We start from the raw sequence: 24050 nt of genomic DNA, 5'->3' as shown, positions 1-24050 counted from the left end.
ATTCTGCTATAATTTCTTTGTGAACTTCCATGCATATTTGTTTTCCTTACATAGATCTTTATGTATAACTACGAAAACTGGCATTGTTTCACTTGTGGAAAGACAATTTATTGCTGTATGACACTGTCATGTTTTCATTTTCTTTAACTGTTTTAATCAGTTTGGGAATCACAGCTGTATTCTGACTAGTAGCTATTCAGTAAATCTGTCTTAAAATGGTGCACTTCAAACTTCTGATTTTATTAATTTCTGTTGCATTGTGCTCCCATAGCCTTACAGTGTGAACACATGATTTCACACTGGTCCCTTATTCTTCCCATTTATGTTGTCCAGCAAATAACTGTAAAGTATATAAAACTTTACTGGTACATTTCTTGATTGTGAACAACACCACCACCATCACCTTTTCTTTTTTTAAATATGAAAAAGGGCAGAAATGTGACTTTCACCATTCAATAGCCATTGGCCAACCTCTGGTACAGTTATAGTAACATTAATATTGCTCTAGCTTTAGAAATACTTAATTTGTTTTACACTCTGGATTAGTTCTTTTTCTCCACGTGAAACTCAAGTCATGTGATGTGGTTTACAAGTGATAAGAAAAATAGGATTTGTGTCTTTAAAATGTAGAACAAATCATTTTCTGTTTTATTAGTGTTTGGAAGCTACTTGCTTTCTCAGTCTAGTTTCCCAAAAATACTGTAAAATACAGTCTGTCCAGCTTGCTTTAGAAGTAAGAAGCATACAGAGATGTTGTTTGCTGAAATACATTAGAGCAGTTAGTTAACTGGTATTTTCTTGTATTTGCAGAAGATAATTGCTTTTTATCTCTCTATGGAAGGGGCACAACATAAAAGCTGTATGTGTGTACCAGCCATCCCTTCCCACTTATAAGAATGTGGCAGTATAAGAATTTTTTTCCCTTGGCTTTTAAAGTAGCTAACAGTTAGATGATAGTTTGGGATGCTGCATATGCTGTCTATTAGCTGGCATTGATACTGTATGAAACAAGAAATGTGCACAGCTGCCCTGTGTGGCTTTGTGTCCCTGTGTGCTGGCACAGAGAGGTGTGCAGTTGTGGCGAACCTGGGGAACCGATGTGTGTTGAAAGGGTAGTTGTTTTGCAGGATGATTTTTTAGCCAGGTCAGTGTTCCAGCTCAGTTCCTAGTGCAGATTTCCACAGTCTTGTTCAGTCTCAAAAGAGAAATGGAGAGCAGAAGCAAGACCAGATGACTTGGGCAGCTTAGATTTCATCTGATTTTGTCTCCACTGTACAGCCAAATTGCTTTTTCTAAAGAATGACCTCTCAGTGTTATCTCTCTCTGCATAAACACTCTGCATAAAATGGAAGATGTTTTTGTATTGGAATTCATGGAGTACAAAGAAGATGTTGAAATTTTTTGTTTGTTTGTTTCCTTATGCTGCATTTTGGTTTTTTTCTTTCCCTTACCTTTCGTAAAGAAATAAAAGGACAAGAATTAAAAACTGAGGAACATGTATAGTGAATTTCCAGGTTTGTAAAACTGTGTGTTATTTCACTTCTTTCTAGGTATTGTTAAGGTTAAAAATGGGTAGGGGAAAGAGTAGTATCTAAACATTGAGATGTTTTCGATTTCACTGTAATCTGAAAACTCAAAAATCTAAATGGACAGTTATATATGCTAGGTTCAAATATGCTTTGATGTATCTATTTTTAAAATTTACTTTGAAACATAGTAACTTAAAACATACTTATCTTTCAACAGTAATTCATAGGTAATTTTAAAATATTTTGACATTTAAATTTAGGGGGAAAAAAGACCAGTAAGCATGTTCTCTAACTTGAATGAATTCATGCACCTTTATAGTGTAGTTTCTCATGTGCTGGTATGAGAAGTAAATCTTTAATACTTCAGCTGTACTATTTGCAATCAAACTCCACTCGTGATACACTTGCTGAAGTTGATGTGTGCAGATGCTGAACATGCAGTACTTTCATAAAACTGGTTTTAGATTAAAGTTTATAGGGAATCTAGTACATTATTCATTCCAGCCACAAGGTGACTCGGGCAGTTGTTGCTCTTATAAAGCTGAAATTAAATGAGAAAGTATATATTCACCACAAAGGACAGCATACAGCACTAGCTGAATCAAAGGTGATTTGTTTGTCAGGTTTGCGGGTTTTGGCCTGGGCTGATCTTGATTGAGAAGGTTAAATAATGTGTGTGTATTTATCAGTGTTCATATAAATTTTTGGTTAAAAGAACACCAGGGTTGCAGCCACTAAAAAGAGTGAAAATATGCCAGAAGTATTTTCCTTTGTGTGAAATATTAGGATGATTTTCAATAACATGACAAAACACTATATTTTCTCATTTTCCCTAGTAATTAGCACAAGGTAATGACTCTAACCTTTTATTCAATGACTCTAACCAATTACTCAGTGAGTAGGCATAATCTTTTTTATCATCCCCAGTCAAAAATTCGATCCAAATTACACATTCACTCTGAGAGGGTTTTTTTCTTGTGATAGTGATGTATTTATAATTTTTTTTGGAAGTTATATGCCAGTCTGAGCTGTGGTAATGATAGTAACTTGTATATGAAAAACTGAGATTGCAAAATTAAAATACTAGATTTTAATTTTTTTAGACTTTTGTGGGGTTTCAACAGAAGGTTATGGTTTAAATTTCTGTAACATTAGAGTGCTTAATAATTTAATTAAGCATAGAACTACTTTGCCATTTTCTAAACCATTTTAACTATCTCAGTGTAATAAAGGCTCCCTCTGCCTTTTTAAATTATGACCTACTCAGCATCACAGTAAAAATTCTGAGGGAGAGGTGGGAATGCTCTGTTTACTACAGTGATACTCATCTGCCTCAATGATGAGCATTTCTGTATGCGTTGGTGTCTGCTTCGTCGGCATAAATTTCTGACTGCTATGACAATGAGCTATGCATTGTGCCAGTAAATCATTCAGCATGTTGTTCTGACTTGCAGATTCCAGGTCTTTGCTCTGTATCATGTGTAGGTAAGGTTTTGTGAGGGTCACTATCAGTTGTACAAATACACTTTAATAATATATGTGAGGAGTCAAGGGCTTGACTAGTAGCACTTTGTTCTGGCACTTATTAAGATTTCTGTTCTCCTCCAACACCAGTACCTCCCACTCTGCAGTTTTTTAAATCTCTGTTTATCTTTTTGCGCCCCCCCTTCATGCAGAGTGGGGTTTGATTTGTTTGGGTTTTTTTTGTTTTTTTTTTTGGTTGGGTTATGTTGTGGTGGTGTTTTTTAGGGGATTTTATTTGTTTTTTTGTTGTTTTCTGTGGTAACTGGATACTAGCCAAAGGGCTACTGAGAACCTAGAGAGGGGAAATCTTTGTATTTTAACGCAGTTATTTTGCTATTGATGCACACTTTATTAATGCTATTAGACAAAACCATCCCATTATTGCTCAAATATTATCTTTATTTTTATTGAAAAACTTGTTAGTATCTCAGTCACAAAGGATACAGTCTTAAGGCTGTACCACGGGAGGTTTAGGCTGGACATTAGGAGGAAGTTCCTTCACAAGAAGGAGGGTGGTTGAGCACTGCAATGAGCTGCCTGGGGTGGTGGAGGAGTCACTGTCCCTGGAGGTGTTTAAGGAAAGACTGGATGTGGCACTCAGTATCGTGGTGTAGTTGATATGGTGGTGTTTGGTCATAGGTTGGACTTGATCTAGGAGGCCTTTTCCAACCTAATTCTGTGATTCTGTGACGCTGCCTGTGTATCACTGCTATCATAGATTTGGGGAAAGGGAGAAAGGGTGGTAAGAGACAATTCAGATCTGAACAGAGCAGTGGAGAGATTAATCCTTCAGCATATTTTGACATTAGCTTAAAATGTGAAACTAGATTGCTGGCTGGTTTTTTGAGGGCGACCCTTTGTTTTCAGCACAGAAAGGTAAGTCACTACTTAGTTGTGCTGTGTGCAGAATTTCAGCAATTTAAAATAAAATAGCCAGTGAGATGACCTTGCAAAATAGGAGTATTTGGGCTGGGTGACCCTACATCTGCAACAGATACTTTTGAGTAAAATTTCTTAAAGAATGCAGATACTGCTATAAATACATTGCCTTGGCAAGTAAGGCATCCAGTGTACACAGTCTTTACAGCCACTCTGAAGGTTGCTGAGTATATACAAGACAACCACATGAAATGATCTCTACAAGGCAAGCAGTCTTTGGATACATACTTTCTGTAAAGTGCTCAGATGTTTAAATATTTTTGCTGTAGCACTGAAACAGAAAAAGATTTTGTAGTTCTAATCATGTGAAGAAGTAGAACTGTGTGTGTGTGTGTTCTCAATTAATGATGGTGACAAGCCTAAGATGAGGATAGGGTCTGGGCATTCTTTGCAGAAGCAAGGCCCTAGAGCAGGCAAATAGCCATTAAACCCTTCCAGTTTACAGAAGATGAAAAGAGGGGTGTGGATGCCTAATTCAGGGTGAGGAAGGAAAGTAGTATGTTGAAAGAAAATCCTAAAATAGGAATTAAGATACTTAATAGTATTGCAAAATGTGTAGAATAAAATAGTAGCATTGGCTACATTACTGAAAGAGCATTCATTTACATATTTTGTAAAACATGAAAGAAGACAGCATAAAAATAGCACATTTAAAGAATGATAAATGCTGTGCCTGCATTTAGCATCTATCAACTTTGGTCATGCTTTAGTGGATGTTACGGTCTTTGTTCAACTGGAAATGAGTCAGTAAAGACCCTGTTAGTACCCACAGATGAGGGTGTGGCAGACACCTAAGGACTGTATTTGCAGTAGAAGGCAAAGAGCTAAAATGTAGATTCTTTTAAAATACCTTGGAAAAGTCCAAAAAGAGCTAGTTTAATTTACTTTTGGTTTCAAGGACTTTTTTCTTCTATAAGACTCTTACCCTGCTATATCTTTTGTAAAGCAAGGAGGCTATCTAATATATTGACAGGCAAAATAAAATAAAACATTACTGTAGTGTGATTTCCATATATTGTGCTCTTAGTGTGAAGGAAAACTATTTTAAAAAACACTGGAAAATGTTGTAATCTGATTTTTTTTTCTAATGTTGCTGTTGCTTCTACTGTTTAAAACTATTGTATTTGCACTTGCACAATACCTCTCAAGTTAATCATGAGTATCTGTTGATGATAAGTATAATTATTGGACAACTGCTAAATTGGAGTGAAGATTAAAAATTATATGAATGAAAAGGGGTTGGTAACATTTTTGTGTGTGCGTGTGATACAAACTTTAGAATTGCTCAGGATTTATAATTCTGTTAGATAAATCAGGATTCAGACCACCAGTTTTCAAGAATATGGTTTCTCTAAGTGACGTATGGAACTGCTTCCTCTGTAACTGTGTTACAGAATTGAGTTTGGCTGAGGATGGGTTCATGGCACACCTAGTGCTGCTGTTACCACATGAAAATTGTTTTCCTTGTGTAGCTGCTTGAAAGATCCTGTCATGAGAATCTCTAGGAAAAACTATAATGAGGATTTGAGGTGCGTGCAGTCTCAAAAAGCTTCAACGGATCTAGAGCATGTTATCTTTCTGTCTGCTTGCTGTAATTTCTCGCCCACGTGGAAATGTCTTGAATGTTCTCCACTGTCATGCACAACCTTTTTTGGAAGAGTCATGAACAGACATATCTTTCATTAATATGTTTTTAAGTACATTTATTGTAAAGGATAATACTGGCTCCCACATTGTTTAATTATGTATTAACACAACAGACAATATTTATACCAATACATCACTTAACATAAGCTGTGGTAATAGGACTACTTTATTTTAGTCAAGTTTGTGGTCTCACATACCCTACCCTTGCCCTGAAAGCTCAAATGGAGAATGGGAGGAGGGTTGCAGCCAGTACCTAATGGTGTCTCTCTGCCTTTTTCCTCATCATGTCTTTGCTCTGATGTGGGCTCTCCATGGGCTTCAATTCCTTCAGGAATATCTTTGTGCTCCACTGTGGCATCCTCTATGGACTGCAGGGAATATCTGCTGTTCCATGGAGATGTTCCTCCTCCACTTTCCTCTGACTCTGGTGTTCCCTTTCTTAGACATGTTCTCCCAGAAGTGTCCCCAGCTTGGCTGAGGGAATCAGCTCTGCTCTGCAGTGTGTCTGTTGGGTCTGGCTGCATCCTGCACAGGGCAGCCTCTGGCCTCTTGCCACAGCAACCTCTCCTCTGCCAACCACTTGCCACATAAACCTGGAACACAGAGTTACAAGATATTAAGAGCACAGTTTATTTCCTGGGTCATGAGATTCTGTCCCCTACTATTACTGTCACACACCATGTAGTCATTGCAAAAGCTTACACAGAAATTTGGAGAGTGTTTGTAGTAGGGAAGTACTTCCTAGTAAGTTGCTGCTTGTCCAAAAATTATAAGCCTAAAACATAAAAAAGATGTTAAGAATTCCTTTATTGAAATAATAGGATATGTGTGATAAGGAGTACCAAGTGTTGCAAATTTGCTTATGGGTAACCTAAGAGCAGTGTTTGTATTTGTGGAGCACATCCTCTAGCTTTCATCAGCTCCAGAAGTGGGCTGAAATGACACTTACCTGCAGGAGATCTTAATGCAAATACAAAACCAAAAATTTCAAGAAATATTTATAGAATTATTTAGTGCAGTTTGAAGAATACAGAAGGGAGAACAAACAGACTGTGATGTCATTTAGTTGTTAGCATAAACTAATGTGACTCATGAGAATGTGCATATTCTACAGTGTGTATTTTTGGGGAGATTACACAAGCTTGGTGTAATCTCCTTGGTCCAGGAATTTATAGTCAACATTTCTGAAAAGTGTCTATGAAGAATTATGCTGATGAAAACACTATTAACCTTGCCACAAGGCCAGAGAGTTTTTTGCCTGCAGTTTAGAATGACAAAAAATTTTTGGCAATAATTTATGGTGCTTCTTTTCCAACTAGATGTGCAGCTGACAGAAAAATACCTGTTGATCAAAATTGTTGATCAATTTCAGTTGGTTTTCTGTAGCCCAGGACGAAGAAATGAGTTGTGGCTGGAGCAGTGCACACACGTTGCAGTATATTTAATAGGAAGATGAGCCTCCTGTAGAAGTGAAAGTGAAAGTTCAGTTACCACAAAAAATTTTCTTTGAATATCTATCTGTGCACCATTCTCCATTTACGTGTGACTTGTGTTACTTGCACCAAGAAAGACAAGTAAGATAGACCTGTGTGGCAGTGTGTCAGTCTTTAATGAACAGTTGTGGAGGGAAGTGGAAACCAAAAGCTGTGTGACTGTTCTGCTCCCCTTTTTTACTACAGACTTGTTTTTTCATATTTTGCAGGATGTGGTGAAGCACACCTCATCAGTTTACCTGGGACTAGTAAATACGCTCTTTTCTCTTCAGCTGTGCTTGGGTCAGTGTGGTCTAACATAGTCTGCCTGTGTTGCTTTCATGTGGTTGTGTTTCTTACCAGAATGGCAGCTTGGACTGGGCTGCCAGCCTGTGAGTGCCAAGAGCTCAATATGATAGCTAGAGTCTGTAGCCAGCTGCATTTGCCTCCTTTGTGTGTTTTAGCTCATTTTAGCTGGCTGGCTTCATAGTGATTTTTGACACTCAGTCTAGAAATAGTTACTGATACTGTCCAGCTGCTTACATGAGTAATCTGTCAATAGAGGAGGCAAGAATAATATTTTGTATGGGGCTCATTTTATAGATGGGTCCTTCATAAGTGAATACCTGACCTTACCTTGTGTGTCTTAAGAGAAGAAGAAAATACTATGGCTGTTTCTTGTAACTCTCAGTCATCAGCTTGAAGAATGGTTTGTACATAGCTTATCTTTGCTTTTTGAAATGCATACCTTCTTTGGTCTCCATTATTTCTGGAGATACTTTTAAATTATCTTATCCAAATCTGGACTTTTCTGGTTTTAGTTGGACTGCGTAACAATAAATTTTTTTAGTTATATTTCAGTTATTTTTGCTTGGTGGTAACAGTAGGGAATAGATGTTCCTTTCTGATGATTTACCTTTGCATCCTATAAATGGCTAGGCTTATCAGAAGTACTTCTGAGATTGTTTTCTAATGTCTCAGCAGGAATTCAAAAAAGATCCATCCTAATGAATTCCAGTCAGGAGGAGGTAGTTTTATGGAGATAATCAGAATATTTTTGTTGAGTTGATGTGTTAAATAAACTGTTTCAACTTTTGTGCTTTTTCTTGGAGTTTGCTCATTGTTTATGTGTAAAAAAAAAATAAAATCAATGCCTCTCTTACATATTAGACTAAAAAACATATGTTAAAAATTCTCAGTAAGACAAAGATAGTAGCCTTGCTTTTGGAACTTACCATTGATACTTTCCATCAGCAGTAATTCCCAATGTAAATTCTAGCCTGAGAGTTCTCAAATGTTATTTCTTCTTTGGGTGCTCACAGTTCAAAATAACTAATGGTCTTCAGTTTTGTGTGGCTATTGTATTGCTTGCTAGACTGGAGAAGACAGGACTTGGTAAACCATGTGGTCTCTTAGGCCTAATATTTCAAATGATTAGACAACTTATGCTTGATGTAAAAGCTGTCAGTGAGCAAATTAATTGCATGGATGTCAGTTGGAGATGTCAGTAAAAATCAGTGTTTCAAATGTAATTTTATTTGATGTTACCTTAATCAGAGAGGAATTTGTCCTTTGGAAGATACCAAATTGAAGGGAGCTTGTGGACTTCTTGCTCAAATCTCCATACTGCCCAGAGATCTGCTTTTCTTTGATCTTTGTTTCCTGCCACAGCTCAGGAAACACCAGCTCAGGAAAGCTGTAGAACACCAATGTTATACAGAGGTTTCCAATTTTAAATTACAGACAAAAAACCCTAGCTTTTCTTCACTGAGGATCCCTGCATTAAGGCTGAGGTACAATCTAATTGCAGTGAGTCAAAGGCCTCATTTTCTTCATGGTGGGAGTTTTTTGTTTGTTTGTTTGGGGTTTTTGTTGATTTTTTTGTTGTTGGGGTTTTTTTGGGTTTTTTTGGTTTTTTTTGGGTGGTTTTTTTGGTTTGGTTTGGTTTTTTGGTTGTTGTTGGTTTGGTTTTTTGGGGTTTTTTCTGGTCTTCATAAGAGTTAGAGGTATGACATGTTGCAAGGAACAGTAACTGGCTAAATAATTATAAATAACCAAACACTCCATTTGGATTTCAAGAAAAGTAAGAAAAAAAATTTTTGGGCCCATTTACAGGTGTTACTGAAATAAGTGTTTTCTCACACCCTAGGGAAAAACTGAAGGTGTTGGCACAAATATCTAATATATGTCAAATAAGGTCTTTGCACTCTCTTCTTGATTATGTTTTGAGGATATCTTGCTGCTGCAAGGCCCATGTTCGTTATTCTTGTTTCTCTGACATTCAGTGTTCTCTTGTATCCAGGACTGCAGTGTGTGTAGTTCTCCCTTTCTTCTCAGTCCTTGTGAAAAAGCTGACTTGTTTCATGACTCTGGGAGAAGATGGAAAGTTTTATTTAATCATTGAAGAAGTTACATTAATGTAATATACTACTGAAGAACTCTTTGAGATTAAAAGTGTAAACTCATATATTTCTGAATGACTTAGCAAGAGTCTTAAGGGGGAAAGATCTTCCCAAGTTTTGTTAGGACGGGATTTGTCTTCATCAAAGCATTACCTGACTTACCAGTCCATGTATGTTATTTGTTTGCTTTGTGTCAGAGGGAAGGAATGGTGGCTATAGATTCACAGGCTGTGTTAGCCAATTAATCTAATTGAGACCTGTGCCTTTTCAGTAGCTCAGTTCTGATGGTATTCAGTGATACAGGCTTGACAAGCCCTCTCCAGTGAGCAGCATAGCTTAGACTGAAAGTACCATCTGAACTGTGCACAACATGCCTGTGTTGTACCTACCAAGCAGGGTAGATGATGTACTCCTGTTACAACTTGATGTTGCTCTCTGAAGACTCTTCCTGGAGAAAGGGTGAGATTGTCCAAGACACAGGAACTTTTATTGCATGAAGAAATTACTTTGACATTGAATTCTAATAATATTCCACTTAAAACATTTCATTTTTAGAATTGTTTTTACAACAGGATTGTTAGTTTTCCAGTTCTCTGTAGGTGTCGCTACTCACAGTTCATTCAAGTGTTTTTGAATGTAAATGGTTCAACAGTTAGTTGAAAATACCAATTTTCTTTTTAAGATGGTAGTGTCATGTCTTTTGATTTCTAATTATTTTGCTTTACTGTTGCTGTTAAAGAAATCCCTTATGATTGTCTGACTTTTTTTGCATCCTGTAGTGACACTTAACGTGTTTGTGTGCATTCTTCTAATACTTGTCCATGCTTAGTTAGTCCTTTCACTTTACAAAACTGTACTTAAAGTACTTCTAGTAGATTGCAAGTGTATGAAAAGCCATTTATCTTTGTCTTCTGCATCTCTTTATTAATTCCCAGCCCGAATTTCCTAAAATCTTAGGGTTTTGCTATGCTTCTAAATGCTGCTGTAGTCTCTATATTACTCCCACACCATTGTTCCCCATGGCTTTGCTTAGCTTCTTATAATGGGATCAGCTTGTTCTGTAGCAGAAATATCACAGCAAAATATGACTGCATGTAGACCAGCGTTGAACTGTTCTCTGAAGTCATGTTTATCTAGATTTAGATTCAGTTTTTGTTTTCTAAATACTAAAGAAAATTTCTATTCAAAATGTTTCCAGTATTGAGTTCAGTTTGTGAGGGCTCTGTAGGCAGTTCCTGAATTAAGAATTACAGGATAGGAGCTACATGGCTTTGAGTATCATTTATGAAAAGTTAGTTGAACTGTATCACAACTGTAGAACTGTTCTCATTCATTATTGGAAATTAGAGTAGTCAGAATGGATTCACTCTAGATAAATAATTCTGGGCCAACCTGATTGCTTTCTGTGATCATCTACATGCTCTGTTCAGACAGTTCTCCCATGAGATTGTAAATCTTCTGGAGGAAATAAGTGGAAACAGTATCTACAGAGGCTTTCCCCTTGATGGAATATGAGCCAGCAAGTACTCATGTATGTGTGGAATACCATCTAGAGCAGATGGACTTCTGTTTTCTCTTGGAATATATACATAGACGTTCATGTGCTCCTTTTCTGTCTTGTTTGCAAACTGTATTCTTGAACTGGACAATTAAATAAGTTCCCTTATTAATAATGTTCACATTTTTCTTTTGTACAGAAATTTGTCCAGTTTGATCTTCAAGGAAGAAAGTTTTTACAAGTTTAAATCAAAGTAAATGTTTACAAATTATGAAAAAGCACTTCTCTGAGGACACTTGAATGTTAAGTCGCAGATTCTCTAATTTGTTCTGTGAAATTAGGTGTTCATAAGCTTAGGCAAGGGGCTGGACAAGATGACTTTCAGAGGTCCCTTCCAGCTTCAGCCATTCTGTGTAGACTGCATCTTAATTTTATCCCTGCCAGATCATTCTGCATGGCTGAGCATTCTGGTGGTCAGAAGACATCAGTTCCTGTGTCTTTGCATTGCATTATTGAGGTTTCAGTTCTCTTCTGATAATATTGAAGTTTTCTATATTTTTTTATCTTTTTATTTTCTATTCTTTATTTTCTATTTTTTATTTTCTATTCTTTATTTTCTATCTTTTTATATATTTTCTATTATTATTTTTTAGGGTTGCTACAGATTTTTCTTGTAATAGTAAAAATTATAGAGTAACTGAAGGATTATGCTTGGTATGTGCTCCTAATATTAATGTATATGACAACCATCTTCCAGAAAAAATGCCAGATTGACTTTCTTAATATCTCTCTCATGGGTCAAGTATGCAAAATGCTTTATTTTAATACTTCAGTAACATTTATGCCACTTGCTTTTAGAAGTATGGGTTTTGCAGGTGGGCTTTCTTTCTATACTGTATGAAAATATTGCATTTGTATTATTTTTGAAGTATTGATGAATTATTATTATTATTATTATTATTACTGTTAATCTATATTGATGTTTAGTTGGCAGTGTCTTCTTTTCAGAGAAAATGGCCAGTTTGATAGTTGAGTATCTCATAATATTTCAAGGTTTTGTATACTGCCTTTTTTCTAAGTTACAGCAGCAATTTTTGTGTTCCTTCATTTACCAGTTCATTCAGTGCCTTGTAAAGACTCAGGATGAAGCCTCAGCTTTACTTGTAGGTGCTTTAATTAGCCTCTTGAGTCATATTGAGGTGCTTGATCTGCAGGTAATTCAGCCAGTGCAGACCTCATTGTTTCAGGTCCATGAAGAGGCCACAGAATGAAAACATTTCAGTTGCCTGTCCTGTTCCATCAGTGGCCAATTTTGTATCCAGAAATTCTGCAGAGAGTGGTCATATGCAGAATCTGCTGTTGAGTACCACCACTTCCACTGATTCTACAGACGTGAAGAAACTGATGAACATGAACAGTTATAAAAATAACATCTCTGGTCACTGTAAGTGGGCGCTGTAGCAGTCAGTGCTACTCCACTGGTACAAATTTGTTTCTCTGTATCTCCAAAAAGAAACAGGAACATAAGATTGACATTTTTAAACCATAAAACTCATTAACCTTTTCCCAAGCCAAGTTTTTAATTCATGTAAATTTGCAGGTCTTTGTAGTCTGAAATCCTCAGTGGGTAGATCTTTTTTCTCCTTGTGGCTCTACTGGAAAGATTCCACTAGGATTTTTAATGGATTAGTGCAAACCATGGTTGCTATTACTGTAGTCTGGGCTTCAAACTCAATACCATGGTATTTGGTGCACTTTGATGATTTTACCTAAATGATAGAAATACATGACTGTTCTTAACAGTTAGCAGGGTCAGACTTCTAGTAATGTAGATTTTAAGTAAAAAGAGCAGTATAACCAAATATCACAATTAATAAATCAATACTATCAAGGATCAAAGTAAGTAGCTGTGTAAACTCATGTAACTTGACAGGTGTTAGCCTAATAGGAGTCTTAGCTCAGCAGTAACTTGTTTGCTTTCCTGGCAGAATCAAAAATGAAAAGCAGCTCAGGGTGTGTGTTCTATAGGATTTCCCTGGAGTTAAGTGGTAATTTGACTCTGCTCAGTTGAAAGCCGTAGTGTTTTTCATGGGATTTTTTTGCACATAAAGGGGAGTACAGGGGAAGGGAATCGAAGGAGATAGAGGGAAACTTTCTTTGTATGTGTTCTCCTTTTTATTCAACAGTATAGCTACATTTTCAGTTCAGCAAAAACTGTTAAATAGCTGCTTAACTTGAAAGGAACCTGAATCTAAGTACAGGAAGTTTAGACTCTGTCACTATTCTGTTTATTCTGGTGCTTTGCAATTTTGTCATAAATTATGATATAAAAAACTAAGGGATCATAAATTAACTCCAATTCAGAATACTTGGACAACCATTAAAGCCAAGATATTTTTTTAAATATGAAAAAATTCATGCTTTTGAAAGGAGTCCATAGCTAGTAGTGCAAATAAAAAATACAAGTACAGAACTGATTCTCACTGACAAGTTCTAGGAAGCAAACACCTGAATTTATAAAATTCATGGGGGGATAGTCATACATATTTGTATATACAGAAATTCAGTCTGTATTCCAATATCAAATTTAGCTTGAGGTCAGTTGGTTTGTCCACTTGTTTTTTTTAAGCTGTAGCAAGCATTCAGACAAATTACTTTATGAGCTAGTTTGAATTTCCCCTAAACATGATCCTGGGATACATTTTAGAAAAACCAACAACAACAGCCCACTATTTCTGGCTTAGCAACAAAAATAATATATAAAACCAAACACAAATACTTCCCAAACCCAGCCAACCAAACTTGAATAGAGAAACTGTAGGACTTTAAACAACTATTAATTTTCTGATAATTATATTTGGATGGTGGACTCCTTTATTTCAAAATCAGTCATAAGTTCAGCCATCAGTATACACTCAGATTTGTTGGTGACTTGGTATAGAAAGTAAATGGTTTGCTGCCACTGCACAAACCAGTCCTCTCAGTTCACATGCTACTATTATATAACTTTTTCCACCTTAGAGGTGAAGAAGTTTCCTGTCATATAAAGCTTTTACTTTCCTTTATTTTTGCTTTTTAAAAAACCCTCAAACCCATAGTTCTTAGTTTCTTTAGTTTCCCCTTTATCTTAATGAATTATTGTTTGAAAAACATGGTACATAAATAAGAATTTTATTCTGAAATATTTTAAAGACATGGGCAGAATTCATAGATGATGACTTCAGAACATTACGAATGCATATTGTATTTCAACATGAATGAGGAGACTTGATGGAGTTGACTTGCAAGAAGAATAAAATTTACCTTGGGAAATGGACTTGTAGTACCATCTTTTTGAGCAATTACTTCTAAACATAATTGAAGAACAATACATCTGACCCCAGTTTTTAAAAAAATGGAAAAGTGCTGGGGTTTTTGGGTATGCTTTTCACAGGTGTTAAAGGTTTGTAGGCATCCTCCGTCTGAAGATCTTGTTGTTGCTGCGTTTTAGTGGACATAAGCTGTCTTCACTGGGTGGCCACTGGGATATGACTGAGTGTAAATACTTCAGGCAAGCTCCACCAGCTGAGAAATAACCTCAGTTTGAAAGAGTGGGCTTTTGGAAGTCTTTTCATTGGTCTTGTGGACCAGTGAAGTTGTGTTCCCTTTTTGTAGCATTCATCTCCTGGGTGATGAAAGCACAGCCAGTTTTGCTGTCCTCATGCAGGGAGTTCATCCAAACAAAATGCAAAGGGATATGTGCTGCCTGTCATTGTGGTGGTGGTTGTTAATCAGCAACACATGCTTACAGTATTTTCCTGTGAAGGTTTTTCATTGGCCAGTGAGAAGTCATGAATGATTTTGGGGACTGAAAAGGTGGCAGGTGGATGCCACCAAATGCATACTTTGTTGCATTGTGGTGCGAAAAAAGCAGATAACATGCATTGTAGTTGATACTAGCACCCTCAAAAATGTGATGGGTTTGGGAGGTCCCAGTCCATATTACTGTACTGCCTTGTGTGAATGAGAAGCTCAGACTGTGGTCTAGCACAAACATTTTCATGGTCCTTTCACTCTGCTCTTGCTGCAGGCTCAGGGAAGATAATGCTGAGAAGTAAGTGTGTTGTTAGGAGTCTAGAGATTTGCAGATGCATTAGAAATCTCCGAGGGATCTACAGATTTTAAAAGTTGAAAGTTGCCTGGTATTTTTTCCACGTCCCAACTTACATCCTAATAACTAGAATACTGAATGGCCTCATAGGTGCTCTGGATGTTCTTTTTAATTTCTGAGAGACTGTGTGATTGCTACTGAGAAGTTTTGACAAAGGCTGAGAAACAGTTAAGCATCCAACATTTATTCAGTCTGCAAAGTTATTCTTAGAGAGGTGTTGTGTTATTTCTATAAAGAAAAGAATTAGTAGTGAATTCTGTTGTTACACAGGTGTAATCATAGATATGTCTCGTAACCACATCTGTTCTGTTTTGGTTTTGTCAATGAATCAAGTGTGAGAACTGCTCTACGTTAGTATATTTTGTTTGAAACACACCTGCACTTGCATCATAAATTTATCCTGTCTGAAGGACCTGAAAGTAATATGAAAAAATGTAGCAACTACTTAGAAGAAGAAAAAGTAGTCATTAGAAAATAAATGTTTACCTTTTATTTTTAGGTCAGAAGACTTGTCTCCACTTACATGGTATCTTTCCTTACCTCTATGTACCGTATGATGGTTTTGGACAGCACCCAGAATGCTACCTTCGTCAAGTGGCATTCAGCATTGACAGAGCACTCAATGTGGCTTTAGGCAATCCATCTTCAACTGTTCAACATGTTTTCAAAGTATCGTTAGTGTCTGGAATGTAAGTATGACCTGTCAGGAGTTTTGGTTGTTTGTTTTGTATAGTTTTTTGCAGTTGGAATGATATAGAAACACTTGGACTTGGGTGGTTCCACTGCTAATCCTTTTTCATTCCTCACCCATGTATGTCTTCATACAGGGCTGTACAACTTCTAAACTACTCTTCTCACTTACTTTGACGAGGTTTTCCCAAAAAATCTTGACCCAACCATTTTTTCCTAAATTATATCCTAGTGCTTTTTGTACCTCTCTGGATTATTCTAGGTTCCCTGACAGCAGGCATGTCTTCTAGATGTTCTTTTTTGATGTTTGTTTGGTGGGTTTTTTTGGGTTTTTTTTTTGTTTGTTTTTTTTTTTTTTTTTTTCTTTTTTTTTTTTTTTTGTTATTGTTGTTGTTGTTGTTTTTGTTTTTGTTTTTTGCTTCACGTAAAATTGCCCTCACAGAGATTCTCAAGTCTTGTTTATCTGTCTGCTTCTTACAGCAGCAGAGGCCAGGAAGTAGAGGCTCTTAAATATACATTTACTAATCTGTCAAGATGACCATTGTGTTTTATTTGGTGTAGCTTTCTGTATTGAATGATAGCATTTTAAGGATTCTTTTAGCTAATTTTTATTTAACTTGCATAACCAAGGGTTGAAAAATAAATCATAATGAGTAATAGGAAAATATCCCGGTAAAACAGAAGTAATCGAGATACATGCATTCAGTTTTTCATCTTCAAAACAATGTAAATGCTAATTTTCAGTGTTGTGCAAGACTAGGTTTTATTTGCTTTTTTCATGCATTTCTGAAATACATTCTTTCTAATTGTTTAAGTGTAGGAAGATAGTATTTCTGTTCCCAGCCAGTTTTCGTGGCTTCTAGATATTGTGAAAAAAGTGGCTGCAATAACTTGTTTTTATTTTTAGTCAGAGCTTTCTGATGTTTTTACAGTAACAAATAAGGTCACCTACCAAATTTCTTGATACTGTTCTTTTTGTGAGAACTATATAAATTGTAGTATAGCTGTTCATCTCCATAGTGAAAGCTGGACAGAGTAAACTGTTGATGTCAATCGTTACTTGAATAAGTGAGAAAAGAACAAGTAGAAATTAGGAGAACCTGTCTCTTTTTTCTTTTCTCTTGCCTTAGAATTTCAGAACAGTCATTACTGAAAGTCAGCTGCTCATTGCCTCAAAGCAGCATAAGAGTGTTTCAGGTGTTTTGTTTGCTTGCATAAGAGGCTAATGGGAAAGACCTAAATTAAATACATCTTCATCTTTACCTGGGTAGATAGACATGCTTATTTAATACTCCTTATAGTAAAATGTCATTGAATAAATGCCACAGCATAACTGGCTAGCTTTTTGCTTTTATTCCTTTCTCATCAGGCCTTTTTATGGTTACCATGAAAAGGAGAGACAGTTTATGAAGATTTATCTTTACAATCCTGCAATGGTAAAAAGGTAAGGATGTGGAAGTACAAAGTTCTGTCTGATTTCCTTATATCTTGAATTAAAAAGTCAGGTTTGAAACAAGATTCACCAGTAACTGAACAAAATCTCCGAAATTATTGCCTCATGGTGTTCAAAACACTTTAAAATTTACCAATTTTAAACACACCAATAATCTTTTAAAACAGTAGAATGTTAGGAAAGGCAATACCAAAACATACTTGCCTTTAGTTGTTCTGTGTTTACTGTAATTTGTGAACATTTAAACAAATTTGCATCAGCTTACTTTTCCTGTAACTCTTAAGGAAAACAATGTAGCTGTCTTTGATATGGCTTCATTTCATCTGTTATGAAGTAAATTTTGGTAGGTTTTAATTTTAGTAAAGATTACTAAATTTAAGGTTTACTTGGAAAACAGAATAGCTTTTGTCATTAGACAGTTCTCTATTTCTCAATAGAATAAGGTTCTGTTGTATGAAAGTGCTGTTGATTTCAATCTTACTGTCAAAGTAGCTGCAGTAAATTCAGGAATAAATAAGGAGGAATTATTTCCCAAGCATAAACTGAAATCTCTTGATTGCATACAGTTACAGTGTGCTGTTACATACTGTAACTTTTTTTTAAAAAGGTCCAATACATGATCATAACACAGGATTGTCTGATTTTTCTTCTAGGCCAGTGAAATTTTGCATGATAAAATTTCTATATTAATAGATGACAGGACAGTTGTTTCAAAATTTGAAGTTTCTCATGTTTGAATTGCTCCTATCCAAATAAAGACTGACACTTCACTTAAATTATTCCTTTCTTTTTTCGGTATAAAACTTTATTTTTAATCCCAGTTTGTTGCATTTAGAAATGCTTAGTGCTTTTCTTTGTTGTATAGTTCTATACTGTTAATTTGAGATAAACTTATTGTACCAGTTTATAGTTATCCAAATACTTGCAATTATTTTTTAATGTGTAGCTGTTTAAAAGAGAGGATTTGTCCTTCTGCAGAGTTTTAAAATACTGCTTCTGAGTATACAGTATGTAGATTGAAAACCGTGAAGGACATATATATCATTATATCATATGTATGTCAAGGAGAATTAGAGACACTTTCAAACTTATTACTGCTGGGTAGGCATACAGCTGCCACATTTTAGGAGAATTAGTTATTCTCCTAAAAAAATTTCCATGGCCTATAGTGGCTTTTGGATCACTTGTGGGAATAGAATATTGTAGGATTTTATTTTTTTTTCCAGAGAGTTTCCTGGTTTTTTTACCTGAAAGATTCAAATCTCCTTTGCAATTAACACACAAATATTGTATCATTATTAGCAGAGATAATTTTTGTTCATCTGTTACTGTGAAAACACAGTTCTTAAGTTAAAAATACAACTAAGGCAAAATGTAAAATGTCAGTAAGTATTCTATATTTTAATAAAGTCAAATGTCAATATTGGTGTGCTGAAATATTTTTTTATTTATGTCCTAATTTGTCTTTTAGAGTTTGTGAGCTTCTGCAAGGTGGAGCCATAATGAACAAATCTTACCAGCCTCATGAAGCCCATATTCCCTACCTCCTACAACTCTTTATAGACTACAATTTATATGGAATGAATTTAATAAACCTGGCTGCTGTCAAATTCAGAAAAGCAAGGAGAAAAGGTGAGGTGTTTATTTCTTAAGACCAAATAATTGTTTTGAAGGCTAAAAACTACCATTTTGTACAAGACGTCACTAGCTGTCGAGCTTTTGCTTTATTCTGGCTGAATGAGTATTGTGTTGTTTCCCTGAAGTTTGCTTTCTGTGTCAAAACAAAGCCCATATGTAGCTTTTTTTTGCTTTTTATGCCTCTGTGTGGGGGTTGAGGAAGAGCCTGCTTCCCAAAATGAGATGTGTGTACCAAGAAACCTGTGTTCTGTCAGCAGTGCAGCTGTGACCATTTCACAAGATGACCACACCTCTTTTCTAGGAGATGAAAAATTGTTGATGTTTAGTTGAAGAATTGACATGAAAGATAGCATAATAATACTGTTGCTTAATTTTTTATGGTTTTGATTCTTACATCAGTTGAAATTCTTTTTTTGTTGCAGTAGTGTCTTCACAAAATTATGGCTAATGATTTTGCTCTGATGACAGTCAATGTTCTTAATTAAAATGCTTCTGTTTGTGCTGAAGTCATTTGCTCTAAGGTAAAATTTGAATTATTAGTGTGTGAGCAAAGGAAGCATTTTAAGAAATTAATTTGGCATTTGAGATGTACCACTGACATAAAAATTCAGTTTGGTGAAAACATCCCTAATTCTTCTAAATTCTTCATTATAAAGATAACAGTAGGAAAAGTATGCCTTTGGTATGTAGTGTTTAGTAAAATAAGTACTATTTACTTAAATCATAATTGTTCCTACAGCTAAAGCAAAAGTTGAAAGGAATGGTGAAATATCTTTCTGTAAAAAGGCAGAGCAATAATCGTGCTGAATGTCCTCCTTATTTTTATGTATGTGTATTCAGATAGATTAACCCATGGAGTTTTATAACTAATTCTTGTTTAAAGGAAAATACTCTTTTCGCACCCAACAATAGGCCACTCTTTTTGCTGGTGTCAGAACTGTAGGAAGGCAAAAGCTCTGCCATGGACAGAGCATCTTCAGGTTCTTCAGTCCTGAGGAAATACAGTCAGGTACCTTTAGTCTTCCAAATATTCAGATCAGCCTCTGGAAACATGACATGTGATTGTGTCAAATAGTTGCTTCCATTCTTTTTCCATAGCTCTTTTTTTCCCCTCTTTCAGATGATAGATAAAAAACATAATCTGTTTATATTCTCCTTCATGATTTATTTAAGGATGAGAGACCTAAGTCTTGAATGGGAACAAGGGGGTGGAAGAGGAGCATGGGCTGAGAGCAGTGGACTTTAACTATTCTTATATAGGGGAAGAATCCAATAAAATAAAAGGAAAAAAATGACACTACCTTGTCTGGCTTGATCAGATACTGGCTGCAGTGCTCCTAGGAATATTCATTCTGCTTTGCAGGCTCCCCATCACACATGCATCAGTGGCCTGCCTCAGTCTGTCAGAGTCCCCCGGCACAGGATCACTGTCTATTGCTCCTGGCACAGCAGCCAAGCAGCAAATGGTTTGTCCCTGGTGCAGCCTTACAGAGGCACTGCTGTGAAGAGCCTGTCCTTGAACACAGCCCTCTCTGAGCTCAGGCTGTTGGAGTGGTGTAGAAGCACAGCCTGTGCTTACACCTGACACACTTTACCTGCCTGTTCCTCAGCCTCTGTGTTGTGGGAGTTTCCTTTCAGTCAGGTACAGCTATGTCACACAGGCCAGACCAAACATTGTTTCTTAGACAGCAGTAAAAGCCTTTGTCAAAATATGTGCAGCAAACATTACCTTACTTCCCTTGCAGATGGTATGAAAATGAGTCTGGCAATTAACATGTTTGTCAGTGTAAGCAAGCAGCCTCAGGAGCCTGTTCATAGTGGTATTTTTCTCACTGAGATAAGTCGCTCTTTTTGAAGGCTGAGAGAGGTCAGCATGCAGATTTCTTGTAGCAAGAATATTCTGCCTTCGTCAGCTTGTATCCAGAAGGTGCAGCAGTTCATTTCCTCAACTCCTTGTCTTTATGGGCTGTGAAGAAGGCTGCCTATTCATTCATGCACCACATACCACTGTAACTGTTGCAAAATTTTTATTTTGAGTAGCTGAATCTGCTTCTGTAATATGTATTATGTAATATGTAATGACTCTGAAAGACCTTGATGTGCCATTGCTACTGTCGTTAAAGATCTTTATATCAAGAGAAGGGAAATATCGAGTGTCCTTAAATTCCTATCCCTGTGATTAACTTTACTGAAGAAACAAACTAATACAGGAATATGAGCCTCAATTTTTAAAAATATATGAAAACTGCCATGGTAGGGAATAATGCACTGAAACTGCTGTGGTGTGGTATTTGAAATGCATATAATTTTTAAAAATAATAGTATATATTTTACTAGTTGGCCTATAATCTTGCACAGCTGCTGTGAGATGCATTTTCTTTTAAAATATACAACTATTCAGTCCCATTTTATCAACTTAAAATAATCAAGTTGCAGATGAAAAATAATAAGAGTTGTTTCCATGCTTACATTTTAACATGGAGAATTAGCTGATGTGCCACACAGTAAAAACATGGCTGTGTTTCTTCCTGGACTAGCTGGCCAGGACAAGTCATCACTTTTGAGCAGCCCAGGCAGTAAAGTGTGCTAGGTTTGAGCTGGATCTGTGCAAATGGGATCAGACATTTTGTGTTGTCTTTCCAGAATCACCTGCTTAGGCATCGCAGTGCACAGACCATACCAGCACAGGTGTGGCTGAAACGTGAGCTGGCTCTGCATAAGCACAAGAGTGGCTTTTCACCCCACTTGAATGCCACATCTTTGTGCCATGCCTGTACACTTAAGAGTCTGAAGTAGGGGCAAGGTTTGCACGAACCTAGTGTGAGTGCAGTAAGCTTGGTCTGGAATGTATGGAATTAAGCCTGCTTGCTTCTGTTTGGAGCTTCTAAGGTTCTTTTGGCATGGTGCCTGCCAATTAGTTCTGTAGAAACTTAGGGGTTTTTGCTACATGAGGTATCCCTAAACCTGATGTTCCAAGTAGTGGAATTTACATGGACAAGACTATCGCAAAATTTATAGAACAAAAATACATGTTCTAATAAACTTCTAATTATTGAAGACTTCTGACAAATTAATTAGTGTAACTTGAACAAATGCAGGAGTGTTTGCAGGAGTGTTTGTTTGAAAGTAAATTTAATACCAGAAAACTAAATTTACCTTGTGAAAGGTAAATTTAATACCAGAAAACTGCTAGTGCATGACACCAACATGGCTGAGAAAATTCAAGGTTCAAGCTGGTCTTTCAGGTAGAAGTGGGAGACTGAGTAATTTTCGAAGTCTTCTCCCATTCTCCCTCCCATTCCTGGAGCCTGGGACTTTTTCTTTCTTGTGCCATATCCTGTGTATATTGTCTTTCCTTTCGCTGAAAAATGAGATGGAGACCTCAAGGGAGGTAGGAATTCTTCAGAGAGGACTTCGCCAGCATGACTTTGGAGCACACTTCCTTACCTGGAGACCTCTGAGAAAACTTAGAGTGTTTTCTTTATTTGTAGGTCAGACAACGTCTGCCTTCATTGCAGGTTTGCACTTATTGCTACTACCATTGTATCCGGGATGTGTTGTATATTCCCTTCCAGCTCACAAATAAGAAAAAGTGTGAAGTAGTGTTTTCTTTGGCTTCTAATTTCCATTGGGATTTGAACCGTGGACCCAGGAAATTCTGAAGTTTACATCAGACTGTATGATTTATTTTGAAATTTTAACAAATAGGAGAAGATTGAATTTAGGCTAAGATATGTTACAACAAATGTTCAAATAATGTCAGTGTGTTGGAAGTGTATTTTTCTTTTTTATATAAACATGTCTATGTGTTAGAAAGAAAATTAGGTCTAGCATAGTTAATGGGTGAAGATGATATCAGGCAGAGCTATTAATTCTTTAGGAGCGGGTGGACTGGTAATATTAAATAATAAATGCAGTTATATAATGATATTTGTAAAAAATACTGCCACATTAATTAATTTCTCATTCTACATTTTCTCTAGGTGACACATCAGGTGTAAGTAAACATCATAGAATTCATTTGCCAGAAAATTCAAGCAACGTATCTTTCATTGAATGGGAAGAAGATGAAATACCAAGGTCAGCATCCCAGGTGTTTCTGTTGTGTGCTGTGTGTTCCTCTATACATTAACATGCATGTTATAGAGTTCCAGTCTCTCATTTAAAGGACCCTTATATGTTTTACATGTTTAAAAAAAAAAAAAAAGTGATTATGTGACACAAATTATTATTATTTAGTTTCTCTGTATAGTCTTGGTCACCTGATGCTTTGTGGTTTATGGTTCTAAAAGTCCAGTTGGGAAATAATGGGCAAAATTCTGCTTTCTGGGTTTGGAATTATGACTTTGATGAAGAGTTAAGCAAGCTTAATAGTTATAGAGAATATTTACACATCAGTTCACAGACTGTATTTTTGTAATCATCCTTAACTAATGTGACCTCACTGGTGAGGCCACATCTCAAATCTCAGTTTGGTTTTGGGCCCCTCAGTAGCAGCTGAGGGAGCTGGGGTTGTTTAACCTGGAAGAAAGGAGGCTCTGGGCTGACCTTATTGCTCTCTGACTGCTTGAAAGGAGGTTTTATCCAGATGAGGGTCAGTCTTTTCTCCCAGGTAACAAGTGGGAGGACAGAATAAAATGGCCTGATGAAAGGGAAGTAAATAATAATAATAATAAAAATAGTAATAATAATAATAATAATAATAGTGATTTACACTCATTTACAGTAATTAAAATAATAAACAATAAAAGTGCCAGGAGAGGTTTAGACTGAATATTAGTTACTTCACTGAAGGGATGGTCAAGTACTGGAATAGGCTGCCCAGGAAGTGGTGAAATCTCCTGGAAGTGTTCAAAAAATACATGGAAGTGGTGGCTGGGGGACATGATTTAGCACTATTAGATTAATAGTTGGACTTGATGATCTTAGAGGACTTCTCCAACCTTAATGACTATGATTCTAGGAATAGTGTGTTATCAGAGAATTTCAGTTTGTCCATGTCAAATGGTATCTACATAAGAAACGCAGCTTAGAATTTTCATCTCTGTCTCCCATGCTTTTCCTTTTTCCTAGGGATTTCCTACTCTACAGTTTGTAATCTGTAATCA

The 24050-nt window shown here is 36.3% G+C and overlaps 1 protein-coding gene across 1 annotated transcript in view; it reads left to right on the top strand.

The window, feature by feature from the left end:
* The window catches only part of REV3L (REV3 like, DNA directed polymerase zeta catalytic subunit), a 113264-nt gene that overhangs the window by 26808 nt on the left and 62406 nt on the right, over positions 1-24050 (top strand). Inside the window, exons 2-5 of the mRNA XM_041478016.1 lie at positions 15661-15850; positions 17221-17295; positions 18776-18936; positions 22926-23022. Coding sequence (XP_041333950.1) covers positions 15661-15850; positions 17221-17295; positions 18776-18936; positions 22926-23022 — 523 coding nt within the window. The remainder of the gene's footprint in view (positions 1-15660; positions 15851-17220; positions 17296-18775; positions 18937-22925; positions 23023-24050) is intronic.

This window comes from Pyrgilauda ruficollis, unplaced genomic scaffold (genome assembly GCF_017590135.1).
Source record: "Pyrgilauda ruficollis isolate IOZ18807 unplaced genomic scaffold, ASM1759013v1 scaffold43, whole genome shotgun sequence".
Taxonomy (NCBI): Eukaryota; Metazoa; Chordata; class Aves; order Passeriformes; family Passeridae; genus Pyrgilauda; species Pyrgilauda ruficollis.
The sequence above is the reverse complement of the archived record's forward strand: the minus strand, read 5'-3'. Positions and strand labels throughout refer to the sequence as shown.